The 17,479-nt window shown below is 50.7% G+C and overlaps 1 protein-coding gene across 2 annotated transcripts in view; it reads left to right on the top strand.

Annotated features, from left to right (window-relative positions):
* MTOR (mechanistic target of rapamycin kinase) overlaps positions 1 to 17,479 on the top strand; it is a 126,075-nt gene that overhangs the window by 73,740 nt on the left and 34,856 nt on the right. For both annotated transcript variants that reach the window (XM_004741501.3, XM_004741502.3), the window contains exons 29-30: positions 10,787 to 10,862; positions 13,796 to 13,935. In XM_004741501.3, the coding sequence (XP_004741558.2) occupies positions 10,787 to 10,862; positions 13,796 to 13,935 (216 nt within the window). The remainder of the gene's footprint in view (positions 1 to 10,786; positions 10,863 to 13,795; positions 13,936 to 17,479) is intronic.

Raw genomic sequence — 17,479 nt, 5'->3', positions numbered from 1 at the left:
CGAGAAAACATCATCTAATGCAATAATAGGAGTCCTTGTTCATTAGAAGACACTGTGAAGAGAGTAAAAAGGCAGGACATATCTCTATGTACCCTGTCTGCAGAGGATATGTAGAGCTGTGACCCAACGATTTTTTTTTTTTAAAGATTTTATTTATTTCTTTGACAGAGATCACAAGTAGGCAGAGAGAGAGGAGGAAGCAGGCTCCCTGCCGAGCAGAGAGTCTGATGCGGGGCTTGATCTCAGGACCCTGAGATCATGACCTGAGCTGAAGGCAGAGGCTTAAGCCACTGAGCCACCCAGGTGCCCCAACCCAACAATTTTTTAAAAGGTAACCTACTTAAAGATCGGCAAGAGATGCCAATAGCACTTATTGCACAGAAGAGGATCTCCACAAGGCCAGTGAACGCATGAAAGGCTGCCCAAGCTCAATTCAAATTAAAACCATCTGCCACCACTAAACACCCAACTAAAGTGGCTACAGTGGAAACCACTGATAGTACTAAGTGCTGACAAATATGTGGAGCGGTGGGGATTTTTGTATATTTCCCGTGATATTTTCACATACTTTCACAGAAATGTGAATTGGGAAAACCCCTTTGGAGAGCGAGGTGTCACTGTCCTCGAAAGCTGAACCAATCCCGTAACCCAGCACTTCTATTCTAGGTATAGTCCCAGCAGAAATGCAGACACACTTGCACCAAAGACACATACAGGAACGTTTGTAGGAACGCCGCGCTCATACTGGCCAAGAGCTGGCAAGCAGCTAAATGCACATCCGCAGCCAGATGGGTAAGGTGTGGTATATTCATAGAGCGAAGTGGTCTTCGGCGGTCAAAGGGCAAACTCCCGTAGCACGCGACAGCATAGATGTATCTCGCAACCTCATGTTGAGTGTTTAGGTGATGTTCCAAAGCTGTGTGTCAGAAGTCAGACAGTTGTCGCCTCCAGAGAAGAGGAAGGGTGCCATGGTCGGGAGAAAGCTCCGTGCTTCTGGGCTGCTGGCTGTGTGTTGTGTTGTGTTTCTGGGTCTGGATGGCACTTACCAGGGTACTTTTACTTGGTGATGATTTCTCAAACTGTACCCTGTGTATACTTTGTATATAATTGTGGTTAAACTTCAGCTAGGAGGCTGACTCAAAAATAGGACACATGAAACAATAGTGGCAGACGCATAGTCAGTGTCCAGCGATAGAAAGTATTAGTATTTAGGGGGGCCTGGGTGGCAGAGGCGGTTACATATCTGGCTCTTGGTTTCAGTTCAGGTTGTGCTCTCAGGGTTGGGAGATCGAGCCCCACATCTGGCTCCATGCTGAGCGTGGAATCGGAGATACCCTCTCCCTCTGCCCCTCCCGCTCCTCCTCTCTCTTTCTAAAATGATCTTTTTTTTCAAGGTATTATTATTTAGGAATACGGTCATCATCTCACCAGAAAAGCCCTCCCTGCCCTCCTGAATCTAAACCAAGCCCCCAACATTAGTCTCCATCGGAGCACTGTGTTTTCTTCATGGTACTTCCCTGCACAGCGCTTACCTTGGGGTCTGTTTTTTTGTTTGCGTCTCTGTTTAACTGACCTGTAAGGCCTGCGAAAGCGAAGACCGTATCTGTCGTGTTTACCACAGTAGCTCTAGCAGCCAGCTCTTAGCACAAGGCCTGAGCCCAAGGAGATCCTTCCCTGGAACTTGTCAAGTGAAAGAATGAATTCCCAGCAGAAGGTTGTCTTTGCCTACATAAACACCTGTCATGGAGACTTAGAGTCTCTCTCCATGGCCACTGGCAGTACTTTGTCATGGTGAGGCCTTCATCGTTGGCTACCACATTCTGTCCTGCTCTGAGTCCATTTTTCTTCTGTCGGTCTCAGTCACAGAACCAAAGGAAGTGGGACCTGGAAGCTCTGACCGCATTCCATCCCACCTTGTATCTTAATCAATACCCAGAGGCAGTGTCCTTACTGAATACTCACTTTGTCTCCCTGGAAACCATTGATTTGTGTCTTACTCCTCTTTCTTTACATTTGAAGATGACCAGCAGGAGGACCACAGAGCTTTGGGGGCAGGTTTTGTCCTGCTGTGCCTTGTGGCGGAGGCACGTGTAACTGGCGTGTCTGGTTATTTCAACCTGTGTTGGCCTGTTAGTGAGCCATCATCATGGCCTGGGGCGGGGGGCAGGGTGAGCCACGTGCAGCAGTTCATGTTGAAGACAGAACAAAGTAACGTGTCCCCTTAAAAACAGCTGCATCTCTGGGCAGCTGTACTTCCTATAATTTATCCAGGGACCTGACACATCCTGCTGTCCCCGAAAGGGATGAAATGCCCATGACGCTGCAGTAACAGAAACTCACTCTTAGCTGGAGACAAGGCCCTGTCCAAGGTGCAGGATAAGACCACACATTTGTACCCAGCTGCCCTGGGAATGCAGAGCTTCCCTTCAGGCCAGACCTCTGCCACCCTCACGTAGGCTGCACTAACGGGAAAACGGGACTGTAATTCTTTGAGAATGTTCGAGAAGTTGAGCCAGTTGGGCCAGAGCAACCAGTTAATAGCAAATGTGCCTGGACTTTGCAGTCTGGGCAAGGGGCTTGAAGGGCGGATAAAATGCACTCCATGTCCTAATTCTAAACACATGTTCCCAAGGTATCACCACGGTGTGGCTTGGATGTATGAGTCTTGCTTTTCCCGTTGTTCCCTGGCTTCCAGAAAAGGCACACAGTCTTGTTCTTTTCCTCTACCTCTGCTGGAAGCAAAAGCACTCTGGCCAGAGGGGTGAGGATTTGCTCAAAGCTCCTCACTTTTCGACAAAAACACATTCCAAGCCTCTGGGCTCATGTAGACTTCAGAAGTGCCGTGTGCTTCCTAGGAATCTCTCCCCCTCCGGGGCAGCCACACGTAACAGAAGGTGCATGGACCAGGCAAGCCCCTGTGTGGCCAGAGCACAAGCACAGACCGGATCTTCTGAGCCTGTCTTTTTCTGTAATGCCCTCTTACATCAGGCCAGACCCAAGAGGTCAGATCTCTCACTAGTCACCAGTAGAGCATACATTTCTTTCTGGCCATTCTGAAGACCTCCTACAGCTTCATTGTACAACAGCTTGTCTTTATAGAGACAAGATGGGCAAGAAAACTGACCATCAACGAGGAGCAGGACCAAGGGAGGAGTCCTGGGGTTTCTCCTAAAGCTGACCAGAAGGACGGAGGGTCTTTCATTGCAGGCCAGGGCCAAAGGGGGAAGCTTGCAGTAGTTCAGTAGTAAACATCTGCCCCTCCTCTCTATCTGGCTCACCTTCCAGGATGCCTTGGAATTTAATGGGACCTCTCTGACTGTGAGTTAGAGAAGCTGCTTCTGAGTGTTATGTACCCCTGGGCCAGGGTGAGCAATTAAACCATGTCCCAGTGCTCCGAAACCTTGAAAGACCTCCCATATCACGATTCAGAGATGTCAAAGTGTGCGTCTCACCACTGACGGAATACAGTAGGTGCTGAGTTCTGCCTTTACCCGCCTCTGACACAGCCTGTCTGGCGATGGCCACCTGTGCTGGTGGTGACACTGCTGGTCTCTCCAGAACTTTTTGGTCATCTCGAGACTATGAATCTTGGCAGCTCAGTGATAGCGTGTCACGGGCATCTTTTGTCAGCCTGTCTCGACCCAGAAGTAGCTTATTTTTTCTCTCTTTCCTGATTCCAGTATGGGCCTCGGCACGTCCACAGTGTGGCATCTCTCTCCTTAATGGAGCAGAAGGCCGTCTCACCTCTGCTTGCCCAGTTGCCAGGCGAGAGCTCAGCGCTGCCAGATCCCTAGATGCCAGCTCATGTCCCTTTTGTGTCCTAGCACCATCCCCATAAGAGACTGAATCAGCTCATGGAAACCGGGAAGCCAGGAGACCAGGATGGTAGTCAATTACCGACTCTGCCGGGGAGTCTAGGTAGTTGAAAATGAGCCTTGGGTTCACCCGAGCACCCAGCCCGCTGCTGTTCCCCTCCGGACAGCTGCTCTCTCTGCTCCTCTCCCAGGAGCTCCTCATTGCACTCTGGATACCAAGAAGCGGAAAGGAGGAGAAAAACCTCCAGGCATCACCAGAAAAGGAGCAGTGCTCATTGTTGTAGAATAAAAAGATAATGGCCAATTTGTCAAGAAGTGTTGACAAGAAAGATAAAGTTGGAAGTAATTAACTGGCTGACATGCTGGGAGTGATGTGTCTGCCAATGGCTCCCTAAATCAGCCGGAGCCTTGGAAATGTGACAGCCATTCGTCATTTTTACAGCTCGCCTCCGACGGGCCCCGGGGTTGGAAACCTGGCCGGCACAAATCATGCGCCTTGATACTCCGGGCCTCGAGGCCTTACAGGGACTTACACCTTGTGCTCGGGCCCCCAGCCCCCACGTCCAGCCACAGGGGTGCCTAGAGGTGAGGGGTTGAATGGGGCAGCTTGCCTGGCTTCTCGCTGAGTTCTGGGTCCGTCCTTAGAGGATGGGCGCTCTGCTTCCCAGAGCCGGCCTCGCAGACAGACTGCTCCTGGGCAGGTCACTCACTGTACATGGGAGAGTACTCCCGAGCTCCCGAGCAGCGCCGGGGCCGCTGATGGAGTGCGAGTGCTGCCCGCCCCCAGCCCCAGCCAAGAAGGTGTACCCGAGAGACCCATCACAGGCCTGGGAGCCATGGGCAGGACGAAATCATGGAACTGTTCAAAGTAATTATCCAGACTGGATCGAGTGGGAAACGTCTCTGTCATGCGAAAAGCAAAATACAAAATTAAATGGATGCTCTACTCACCATTTATGTATGTAGAATATGCACAGGTAAAAATAGTATGTTTTAAAAGGTGGTTAAGTTGCAGGGACATTGAACAAAAAGACATATGTCCCCTCTCCAGTCTTGGAAAGATAGGACTTTTTTTAGGTCTTCCCTGTCCCTGATCTCTGTCCCCACACAGCTGTTGGCATTCTGTCTTTTTTATTCTTGAGAATTCCCGCTTTCTCACATACAGTTTTAGCAGTCCTTTAGGTATTGTGACAGTCGTACATGACAGTCAGCTGTGACCGAGGGAAAGGGTGAAGACCAGGCAAAACCCTTTATCCTTAAGACACTCTGCACTGAGACGTCCAGAAACCATGTCATGTCCCAGGCAGGCCCCCTCTTCTGCATCACACCTTTTTTATCTTGATGCCTGAGGTGCCCTAGAGCCCCAGGGACATCTAATGTCCCAGCTTTGAAACCTCCTGACAAGGCTGGCCTTCTCTTTGTTAATATGTAGTAAAGGAGTAAAGTGACTTTTCCTGAGTTCCTGAAGCAGAAAATGGAAGTTTGACTCCAACAGCCAGTGGTACAGTTGTCATCTCCTGACTCTGGCTTCCGGTGGGTGACTGGGGCCAACCAGCCTGCCTTCGCCTTACCCCTGCCTGCGCTTAAATTGTCCCTCGGGGCTTCTGTCTGTGTCACGCTTCAGATGCTCTCATGTTGCCTTCTGTTTTCACCACGGTCCTTTTGCTTTTCACTTACCCTCTTCAGGGAGAGGCTGTCACATCCTTGAGTTCCCCAGAGTCCCACGATAACTGCCTGATAAAGCCATCGGGGCCCAGCCAGCTTCAGCTCCTCCTGGATCTGTGCAGGAATCAAGCCGTTCTGTTTTTAATCATGCTTGGGGCATAGAGCTAAGTCTCGGGGCTCAGAGAGGGGACAGGGAATGGTCTGAAGTGGTCCCCTTCTCTAGGAGAAGCAGGATAAACTGCTCGATGCAGTGGTGAGGACCCAAAGCAGTGTCCAGCTTGGCCGCATCTTGGCTGGTCAGAAGCTCCCCGGTCAGAGCTGCCAGGGTCCCCATCAGCTGCTACGCGTGTGTGTCACCAGCCCGGCGCTAAGGGAATCCAGAGAATTCTTACTTGACAAGGAACCAAATAAAACACAGACTGTGGTCTGCACGAGAAATAGGCAGGAGAAAGGAGGCCCAGAGCCATTTGGGAAGCAAGTGCATAACGTTTCCATAAATTCCTGATGGGAGCACTAGGAAAGCCTAAGTGGTCTCCCAGATGTGACCGCAGCTGCTCCCTATTTGACTGACTTTCCAACAGGCTCGGGCTTCGCTCTTAATAGCCTGAAGGTCACTAAGGCTAAGAGAGAAGGTCGATAATCGGATGAGCCACACAAGAAGGAATTAGTTATCAGGTCAAATTACTTTGGATTTGACATCAGTCCAGAAGCCTGTGGGGAGCAATGACTTTGAAACGCCTTCAGGAAACAACAGAATTCCTCAGGGCATTTGGATGCCAAGTCAGAACCCCTTGGAGTGCTGCGCTGGGGGCCAGCACTAAGACCTCGAGCAGGTGGCCCCTGACCCTTCCGGTCGGTCCCACCCTGCCCGTGACAAGCCCTGAGGAAAAGCTCGAAGGGGAGAGTCCCGGAGAAGGGAGCAGACTTCCTCCCAGCCCTCGCTCCTCAGCCGCCCCTCTTGCTGGGGCGCCCGTGGAGGCCACGAGAGAAGCTCCCTCACGCCTGAGTCGCTTTGCCACCCTCGCACTTCCCTGCTTCTGCGGAGGAATTTTCGGACAGTGGGGAAAAAAGGCGCGTGGCGTCACGTGTGTGCCAGGGAAGGCACTCGTCCTTATTCGTTAATTCAGCTCAGCTCTAGAAAACGTTTCCCTCCGTGCCAGGAATTTTCCCAGATTCTAGTTCTAACTCAGCTTCCCTTAATAAAAATTACATCTTGGGGTAGAGAAGGGGAGGTGGGCAATGAGTGAAAAGGCTCTGATGGCCTCCTCCCCGCTGGCTGTCCCTGCCCAGTGTTTGTCTGTCTCTTCACGGTCTCTTACGCCAGGTTCGGCGGTGGGTGCTGGCATTTACGACACGGATTGGCTATTTCTGGTGGCTCTGTAGATTTTGTGACCATTAAGTTTTCCCCCTGGAAGACGGAGCGGGATGCAGAGAGACCCCCACGGCGCATGGGGACGGCCGTGGGCTTCGGCAGCCACCAGCTCACAGAGCTCGCTTTTCCTTTGGAGCCTCCGCGCTCGTCAGGGGTAGACAGGAAATCTGTCGCCCTGTCATTCCAGGCAGTTCTCAAGGGCACGTTGCCACCTAACCTCCAGCTCCGTCAGCTTGTTGGTCGTGAGATCTTTTTACCTGGACTGATGTCAGCAGGGTCTGCTGCTTGGCCCCGCTCGCCCTACTGAAGCCTGCAGCAGTAATCGGGGGAGACGGAGGGGCGCAAGGAAGCGTTTAGAGAATGGACTATAGAAGGCTCCCAGCGGCCCCATAGAACAAGAGCTCCTCGTTGAGGGGGCTTGAGCAAAGGTGATGTCTTCCCACGAGCCAGACATACAGTCTCTCTCTTCAGTCTCATAAAACCGCATCTGAGTCTAAAAGGGGACTATTTCAGAGGACAGCCACGTGTCACCCAAACAGGCAGGAGACTGGCCACTTAGCTCCTGAGTTCCTGACAGATGCTTATTTTCCCCACGCTTTGCAGCCTGGGCTCTGTCCGTGAGCCTGGCAGCCTCCAACAGGTTGCCTTGGAAAAGCCCGCTGGGGCCACCCGGCTGGTCTTTTGGTTGGGAGCCTTCAAGGCCTATCAACAGCTTCTGAGAGGAAAGGAGAAATAGGAGTTGGGAGCTCAGGGGTAGAGGGGAGCATCAGCCATAGCATCCCTTGAGGGGTGAAGGGATGAAGCCTGGCACGGCTGCCTCCTCCTGCACGGCAAGTGATACGGAGAGAATCAGCTCACTGATAGGCACCGTCTGGTGCTCGCTTTCCTGCACCGCGCGGCCGTCCACACGGGCCTGCTGATTCAAGGGTAGAAGGCGCCGGCCCTCTACGCCGACAGCACACCTTTAGTTATTACCTAAGATCCTTTTGAATGGTATGGGAGCCTGTGACCCGGGCCACGGTTGGTTCATATGTAAAATGGGAATATTAATATTACTGTCTAGCTTACTGAGTTGAGATTACACATCTAAGCGGTAACCCCAGTGCCTGGCACACGCAGTCAGCACTCAGTAAACTCAGGTGTCTTTCTGTTGTTACTATTATATGTTGCCTCCCTCAGTGGAATGCCAGAGGTCATGGAGCAAGGAGAAAAAGTTGAGGTTCCCAAGGACCAGGAGTTTGATCAGCTAACCTCTGGAACTTTGCACAAGCCGCCGTGCCCTCCAGCAGCCTTGTAGCGCGCCTGGGAGGCTCCATGGGAGGCAAGAAGAGAGAAATGTAGCTTGGAGAGAAAATCCTATAGGAAAATAAAGGGGGAACAGGGAGGAAGGAAGAACAAACGGAGGCAGCAGCTGGGGAGCTTAAAATCCCTGCTCCAAAAGTCACCTGTAGGTGTGTACCTTCTCCTTCCCTTAAGGTCCTTGAGTCAGAGGCCAGGGATTTCATATGTGAAAGGGACCCTCTCTCAGGCTGACCCCACTCCTTTTTCATGGCTATGTCTCAGTGCATTTAGACAAAGTTGTAATGTTGCTCTGATTGTCCATACTCTTGGGCAGAGCTTATCAGGAGTCTCGTGGCACACCTCCAGGTTTCCCGGTACTTGCTGAAGTTCCCTCCAAGGAACCCAGCCCTTCTCTTTCCTTCCCACTGGGCTCCGTCTGCAGCCTCCACATTTAGGTGGGAAGCCTCGTGCAGGGGACTTACTCGAACTTTCCCTTAAAGGAGTGGGAGCCATATGATGAGATTGGGTTGTTTTTGTGTGTATGTCTATTTTTAATTTGCAAACCTCTGTTGGTCTGTCCTTAGAGGAGGGATATCAAAGCTGTAGCAATATTAAGGTAAAACTTAAATTTTTCCTCTGAGGTTCTTAATCAGTACTTGCTGATTTGGGTCCGTTTGTTGTTGGGCGCTCTCCTTTATGCATGATGAGTGGGAGAGTGGAACGGGGAGCGCCTTTTGCTTGTCTCCAGTTTTGTGTTGCTTTGTCTGGGGTGAGGCAAGCTTCGGCAGTGTTTGTAATTTGTTCTTGAAAATAGCTCTTGCTCCAGAACACAAGATTGGAAGACATTTATTGGAACTCCTGGATTTTTATGTCTGATTCTTAGAGTTAACATCTTATGCTTTTGGCAAGGAACACATTGTCCTCCTCATCGGAGCAGTTAATATTTCTGCCATGGCCATCCCAGTAATCCACACTGGCACCAAAAACAATGTATGGACTCTATAATTGTATGTATTTACATGTGGTATGTTGTTTATGGTCGCAGAGCCGGGCCTCCGGAAGTGTAAGCCCAGGCTTTCCGGCTCTGCAGCCAAAGCTGCTCCAACCCATACTCACCTTACCAAAGGAGAGTCACGAGGCTGCTTCAGATCATCTGGGGACGTCCCTCCCCATGTATGGTGGGCCTTGGGGAAAATTGCTGCTCTTTTGGGCCTGAGTCTCCCCAGGAGTGAAATGAGACTGCTAATACCTTTCCTGCCCACCCTCTCGGACATGCGTGAGGTCAACGGAATGATAGATCGGAAAGATTATTTGAAATGTGCTTTGTAAACATGAGGCATTAGATTATTACTTTCACAAATGTGAACTTCTCTGGTTTGACAGATTATGGGCAGTTCCTTTGTGGTTTTATTGGAATAAATGTGGTGGAACTTGAATTTTAAAAAATAATATTTATCCCAGCAATCTCTTGCCATATTACCACATTAAACCCAAATCCTGGAATTTCCCAAAACCACTTAAAAATTAATTCTCGTCAAGTAGACAGTTTGTACTTAGGGCAGTAAACCAGATCCCTTGCTCAATAGAACAGTCTAGACTCCCAAGCTGGACCGTCAGAGTTTGCTCCCCACTTAGGAGCGGATAACATCACTGTTGGCCCGTGACTTTCTCAGGCCCGTTTATCCCTCATTTCCTTCCTGAACATAAGCGTTGGCTTCGTTGCCATTTCCCCTTATACATGCTGTAATATTAATATTAATTAATTAATTAATTACATGCAGTAATATTAATATTCCCATTTTACATATGAACCAACCGTGGCCCGGGTCACAGGCTCCCATACCATGCTGGTCTGAGCTCGTGCAGCTTCCGGGACCTCTCCGCAGCCTCTCTGGTTAACCAGCTCTAGGCTCAGCCCGTCGCTGCTGCTGCCTAGTTGTCCCAATAGGTGACATTCCCCCAGTCGGCCTCAGGGGCCACGCGCTGCCCACCGATTACAGCAGAGTAGTGTGTTGTTGGTGAAAAGCATCGTCCCATGGGACTCTGGGTGGGGTCCCTTTGCTGCCCACTGCAGAGGCCAGGGGTGCTCCTCGAAGATGATCTAAGGAAGAATCTGACTTTGATGGAAATGGGCTCTCGCAGGGGAGCAGTCAAGATGGTTGCATGGCCACGGTCCCTGGGGTTCGCTATCACTAACGGGTGACCCAGCCTCAGCGCCACTTCTGTGTCTCATTCCTGAAGGCAGCTGATGAGAGGAAGTGAGATGTCCAAGTTCAGAGGGACCTCATCTGGTTGTGTTCTGTTGGGGCCCCAGGGATTCTAGTTCTTAGAAGCCAGACACATGCTGCCTGACGGACAGTATCCGAGAGGACACCAGTCTGTGCCGATCAGAGAAAGGGCCCGGGAGCCAGCCAGCCTTCCTGTCTGCCAGACACTGCCCCTCAAAACCAAGAGTGTGGGATCAAGATGCCAGCGTCCTGCCAGTAAAGTCATTCGGGCTGGGCTTGCTGGGAGCTCAGACACAGTCAGTGCCGCCTGTGCACCTGCAAGGCGCTTTCTCCGGCGTGCTGGTGCGCCGCCCGCCCACCATGACCCCTGCGCCTCCCACCCCCCGACACGTTGAGAATAACCAGCTCTCCTTTTGTTTCCCCAGCATTAACAATAAGCTGCAGCAGCCAGAGGCAGCCGCCGGGGTGCTAGAGTACGCCATGAAACACTTCGGAGAGCTGGTAAGTGCCTCGTGCCTTTTAGGAAAGCAAGAAGTAGAGCTGTAGCAAGGGAGGCACTCGGCCACAACCCTGAGAAAGTTCCTTCCTTTTGCTGTTTTGTTTTTTTTTCTCCCAATCGATGATGTCCATTGCTGACTTTCGTGTATCGAAGGAGACCATGGCTCTGTGGACTGTATTCAAACCAAATACAGATCACGAGGACAGAATCTGACGAATAGGGAGTAGTTGATATATTTCAGACTCCTGGTGTGCCCTTGGCCCCTGGCTGCGCACTCTCGGTACTCCGTCTCCTTTGGTCCTCATGCCGGCCCTGCGACTAGAGGTCTGGCGGTTAGCCCATTCCTCGGGCAAGGGGCCTGTGGTCCCAGTGGAGTCACAGGCTTGCCTGAGCCAATAGTGAATCAGTGGCTGAGCCAGGACTTGAACCCAGGCAGTCTGGCCTCGTCCATATAACCCCGGCCTGAGTTATTTCGTGTCGTCCGTGGCCCCGAGCCTTGCCACCAGCCCACAGTTAATGCTCCGTACCCGCCTTAGAAGAAACCATAGCCAGTTCTCCATAAAACAACATACTATCACTTAGCCATGCTGTTGGAATTGGTCCGTTTCATTATTGCTCACACAGCTTCTCTCCTGCCGTCTTGGCCTCACCAGTATTCAAATGTTCCCGTTCCCCTCTGTGGTCCTGGGAGGGTGCTTTGGTACCTTCCTAACCACGTATGAAGCATTGACTTAATCAACATGGCATTGACTTCCCAGAAGATGAAGAAGTTCTGGATCTGTGTATTTGATGAGGAAACCTTTTGTTAGTCATATAGGCTAACTATACTCCGATTTGCCAGAACCCAGAGCCCGGTGTATTAGAGTGTAGAAATTCGGGGCTGCTTCACAGGTTTTTGCCTCACACAGGGGCTAGGAAATTGGACTGAAATTTTTCAGGGAGTATGTTGCCGTCTCAGGGACAGATTTGTCACTAGACCAAGACGACAGCTCTCCTGACGACAGAGCAGAAGGGACATCTCACCCACCTTTGTCACTACCCTCATTCATAGAGGGAAGATTGGCTAAGGGGGCACTTAACATAGCCCCCCAGACAAAGATGCCCCCTCCTTCAATGTCCTTAGAGCTTGGGCCGCAGTCAGTGCCCAGAGAAGCAAGGATTCACGACCGTCTGGCTTTCGGGTGATCTGCCAGCGGATAGCTTCTACCCAGCGGCTCAGAGGACCAACCTTTAGGGGAAGTTCCTCCATCTCTAGATTCTAAAGGGGACCCTCCGCTCCAGGATTATTGCTAAACCTAGGGTGGATTTTCTGTTATCTTTAGGTAGCTGAAGCAAATTAAGCTTGACAACGGTTTGCCTTTTCTTGGCAGAGCCTGTGCTTTCTCAGCACAATTTATGTAACAGCAATCTCATTAGACTCTCGTGTGATTCATTGCTTAAACCTTATAGTTTCTGCAATCTATGGCAATTCAAAATCTGCCCCCTGCCTGACCTGCCATACCCCGCTCCCTCTGCTTTCCACTCGTTCATGGCGAGCCTGTGCCATCCGCCAGTCACCAGCCCCCTTTCTCTTGCCCGCGCAGGCTAGAAATCCCAAATGGGAAGACTGGTGTTCGTTTTCAGTCTAAGCGTTTCTCATGGGACACTGTCTTCATGGTGACTCTTCTAAAAGACAGCGACTCTACTACATTTTCTCTTTCATGTTCTTCTCAACAGGCTTGGAAGAGGCAGTCTAGGTAGTTCGACCTTACAGAGAGCCAGACATGCCCCCGTTGGTGGGGGCGGTGGGGTAGTGAGCTCTACCATTCACTGACACTGAGGAGAGGGCCGCTGGGCTGTAGTGGGGATGGGCTGTGCCAAAAACAGACGAGGGGACTTGGGCACGAGTTCACAACCAAAAATAGAAGTGACCTCCTTGCAGAGGTTCAGGAAGAAAAGGTCCTTTCAGAGAGCTCAGCTCAGTAGCTGTCAGCACAAGTACCTATTCAAATATCAGTTCCATTTAGAAAGTAGCGGGCGGTAATAGGGGAAACTCACGTGGGCCCAGCATTGTATCGTACAGATTCCACTGCGGGACCATCTTGCTGTTAGAAAACCCCCTGGAGAGCCACTACGCTGGCCTGGTCGAGAAATAGCCTCTTACTAAGCTGGTGATGGAGAAGCCCAGAAGACAGACGGAGGTGGGGGGTCAGTGGGCGGCAGGCAGAGAGTCCGTCCCCAGACCACCTAGAGAGCCGGAGTCTGCAGCCCGTCTCCCTCACGTGGCCGGCACTGCGTTTCAGCGTGGCACACCATCTGCCCGGGGAATGGAAACCAGCCCTTGGCCCCTGACGCTGGTAAAGCTGCCAAGCGCTGAGCAGGAGGGAACATTGGATGGAAGGAGGAAAAGTTTTCCAAAGAATTCTAAGTGGTCGTGTTATATTGTGCTTTAAACCATTATTTCCTGAAAGTTTAAAAACCAGAGAATCGGGAGCTTTTAAAAAGCGGGTTATTTTCCTCCAGCAGCTATGCAGATACGCCTGGTCTTTCAGGCCCCTTCAGGAAAGCAGCTGCCATCCCGGTCCTGTGGCCACCGTCCACAGTGCAGTGGATCAAGGCCTTGGCATCCACATCAGGAGTGCTGGTTGGGGCTTCCCGCTGTCCCAGATGATGTCCCCTGTCATTGCGTCCCCACGTGCTGGAGCTGTGGGGACACGGCCTGCCCTCTGCGCTCAGATTATCATCCCAGGGTTGCTCTGTCCACGTGCCAAGTCCCCCGCATTCACACCCCCACCAGGCATACCTCCAGATAGTCTGACGTTCTTTTCCACCAAAGCCGGAACACACGGGGATGGGTGAAGCATCCAGCGCCTTAGGAAAGGCGGTTTGTGGATCGCAAAACACACCTCCTTGGTCTCCGTGCCCACAGCAGTCCTCTGTCTTTTCCACTTGGCAGGAGATCCAGGCTACCTGGTACGAGAAACTGCACGAGTGGGAGGACGCGCTCGTGGCCTACGATAAGAAGATGGACACCAACAAGGACGACCCCGAGCTGATGCTGGGCCGCATGCGCTGCCTCGAGGCCCTGGGCGAGTGGTGAGCGCGGCCGCACTGGGCCTTCGGCGTTTGCAGGGCTTCCCCCAGGAACGGTTCTCACCTAAGACACTCACTTTTGTTTTACCTGGTGTTTTCCCGATAATCCTCTACCACTTGGGTGTTTGGGGTTTTCGGGGTTTTTTGGTTTTTTTTTTTTTAAACTTCGACTTGTAATGCTCTAGGACAAGACAGGCTCAGGTGAGGCACTACGGTCTGCACCTGCTCCTCTGTCTGCCTCTTGCCCAACGACTGTGAGGACCTCAGGTTCTTACTCTCTAGCCTGTTTTCTTTTCTCTATTAGCTTTTGCTAATGGTTTTGGAAAACAAGAACAAATCTCTGCCCTCTTCAGATGCTTCGTCTTTATGGGATGCTGACTACATGCCCAGCACTCTACGAAGCTCCAGAGATTAAAGACAGAAAATAAAGGCTTCCTCCATCGTGAGGTTCATGAGACAAGCACACTGCAGACAGTTATCAAAGCTGGAGAGTACAGTGACAGCGGTCTGAGCAGACGACTCTGAAAGGCCACCGAGGGAGCAGGATGGCCTTGCCGTTCCTCCCCGGAGGAAGGGCTAAGGCTGGGGGACAGCTGAAGGAGATGGGGAGGGGGTGCCCCAGGTAGAAGCAACAGTAATGCTTAGCTGAGAACACCTGCCGCCGTCTTGGTCTGGGGAGTTTTGGGGGGACCTTGAAGGAAAAATGGCCCCTATTCTGTTTGCTAGCATCTAGTGCAGTTTTTTAAAATAGTTGAAACAAAGTACCATAGTATGGGGGTGAAATATTTTATAGTTTTAAGTAGTTCAAATGCCACACCGTCTCCCCATGTGTAGATTATCCAGACTTTCTCTGAGACATGAGACTGAAGGTCCCCCTGTTTATCCATCCAGCCAGTAATTACTGAGCACTTATTCATGGCCCATTTCCACACCAGGCCCCAAGGACACTGAGGGAACAAGGCAGATACCGCCCCTGCCTTCCCAAAGCTCAGTGGCCAGACAGCTGAGCTGCTGTGGTGCAGAGTGAATACAGTCGTAAACAGGAAGCGCAGGGGACTGTGGGAAATAGGAAGGGGCCCTCATCCAGGTTTGGAAGGTTTTAGAAGGCTTCCAGGAGGAAGTGATCCCTAACTTGAACGGGTACAGTGAGAAGGAGCGAGCACAGTGTGTTCAGGGTTCGGAAGGGTCAGTATGGCTCGGCAGGTCAGGTGTGATGTGGGAAGGTAGAAGGTGAGGCAGGAGAGGGAGCCAGGGCCCAGACGGTGTGGGGCTTATAGGCCAGGTGAGGAGCTGGGGTACTGACAGGCCATCGAAGGACTCGACTGGTCCGTGGCTGGCTGGTTTGCGTGACACACAGAACCCTTCTGGGAGCAAAGTCGGAGAGTGGATTAGAGAGAGACGGGGGAGGCAGAATTGCATAGACCTGTGCCCCCCCAGTTGTATCTGCGTTCGGGATCTCCGTCCCTGAAGGTTGTTTTTTTTTAGTCTACCTTTTTATATTCACTTTTTATTTTTAAAGCGTTATTTTTTAGAAAAGGTAATGTGCACATGGCACAAAATTCAGTAGTACAAAAACAGTGTCAGAACTGTGCAAGTCAAGTCTTCTCCTTGTCCCCTAGCCCCCCAGCCACTGAGACGACCGGGTCCCCATGTGGACTTCCGGCGACGGTCCGCATCTGCGCACCCGTATACGTTATGATGGTAAACTCCACTCACCGTTTGCAGCTTGCTGTCTCACTGAACACGTGTGAGCCACCTTTACATCACAGCCTACAGGTGCTGCCTCTCTGAAGGGCGATGTTATGCTCCATTGGATTAGTCAACCTCAGGCTATTTAAATAGGCAACTTTAGATTTGTTTTGAAATTTGATACCTTGGACAGTTTAAAGAATATTATTGAAAAAAATCAAAGGAAGTCTTCTAAAAAGAATGCTCTCCCACTCCACATTCTTTCTGTACCTAATTATAGATATTCTTTGGTAAACAATTGCTATTTTTATTTCTTAATAGAAAGTTGTTACTGTATTCCTAAGATAGAAGATGTAATTGTACTGCATGAAAATTTAATGTCAACGATTTTAGCCTTAGGCATTGGATCACATATATACAGATAATAGTCTAAAATTACTTGAAATTGGCTTGTCTGGCTTAACCATGATGAGGGGGATTAAGAGCTATTACTTATTTCTGTAATTAGCATTCCACACGCCTTCACCTCCATGAGGAAGCATAGCCTATCCAATCTGCCTCATTAGTTTGTACAACCAAGGTTTCTGAGTTTGGGTTTTGTTTTTTGACATCCAGCAGGTACCTAAAACTGCACTGTAGCCACTAGCCAAGGGTAGCTATTTAAAATTAAATAAAATTAGTAATTCAAGTCACACTAGCCACATTTCGAGTACTCAGTAGCCACATGTGGCTAGCGGTTACCACCGTGGACAGTGCAGATACAGAACATTCCCCTCACCAGTACCATCCAAAGCAGAAGAGTAGTATGTTGAGAATTAACCACATTATTTCAAAAACAATTTTTTTTTCCATTTTCAAATTGGTTATCCTACAACCATGTTATTAGGAGAAGGATGAAAGAACAAGGCATAACCATTCCTAAAATTCAACTCTAATCAATTCCTAAAATGTTTTTGTGTCTCCCTGCTGCCCTTGGGTTTACGGGTAAATGTCATAGTCTGACATCCGAGTCTTTCTGTGTTGTGACTCCAGCCCGTACGTATCTCAGCGAACTTGACCTCACAATCCGAATTCTGGCCCAACTTCTCTTGTCCAAACCCCACAGAATCTTTGTCTGCATTTGTTCATTCACTTTCCAGAAGTGCCCACCTCCTCCTCTGCGCCTCTTTCTACCTTTAGACACTGCCCCCACCTTTCAGAGCCCGTCTGTACTGTCGCTTCCTCCTTGAGACCTCTCCCAGCCCCTCCCCCACTTTAGGAGTTAGAGACAAGCACTTCCTTCCATGGGTTAAGTAGGGATAGCTTGGGTGTGTTGAAGAGACTTTTCGATGTATCTCTGTCTAATCCCCTGTGACACTCAGGGGAGTTGACTCTGAAGTCTCACGGCCTGCCTGAGGAGTCCCGAGTGCCAGTGATCCGGGTCTCCTGCCATGGCAGGACTCGGCCCCTCTACCTCTGCTCTCCTGGATTCATTCCAGTTTCATAATTACCTGTAAAGCATAAGCGGCTGCTGATGCTGACCAGGGGATTTACAAATGCAGCAGACTGCAAGAGATTATAAAAAAGAGATAAAAGAGGCAGAATTCTTTTCCTGATGGTCCGCAGGGTCCTAACCTGGTTGGTTCGGTCAGCTCTCTTGAGTGTGCAATCTGTAAATGGCTTTCACTTCGGGTATATATTGTGAACGTGACTGAGGCCAGTGCTCAGCAGAGACGGGACCTGCAGTGATCAGGGCTTACCAGTGAGCTGAGAACGTACCCCATTCCCCGGGAAGCTAACTACAAGAGCTAGCCGCCCACCGCCAGGCCAGCCCCGTGGTGTGCACAGCCACACCTGCTGTCACAGCAAATGTAAGTCC

This window comes from Mustela putorius, unplaced genomic scaffold (assembly GCF_011764305.1).
Source record: "Mustela putorius furo isolate JIRA1106 unplaced genomic scaffold, ASM1176430v1.1 tig00003853_pilon_pilon_pilon, whole genome shotgun sequence".
In the NCBI taxonomy this organism is placed as follows: Eukaryota; Metazoa; Chordata; class Mammalia; order Carnivora; family Mustelidae; genus Mustela; species Mustela putorius.
The sequence above is the reverse complement of the archived record's forward strand: the minus strand, read 5'-3'. Positions and strand labels throughout refer to the sequence as shown.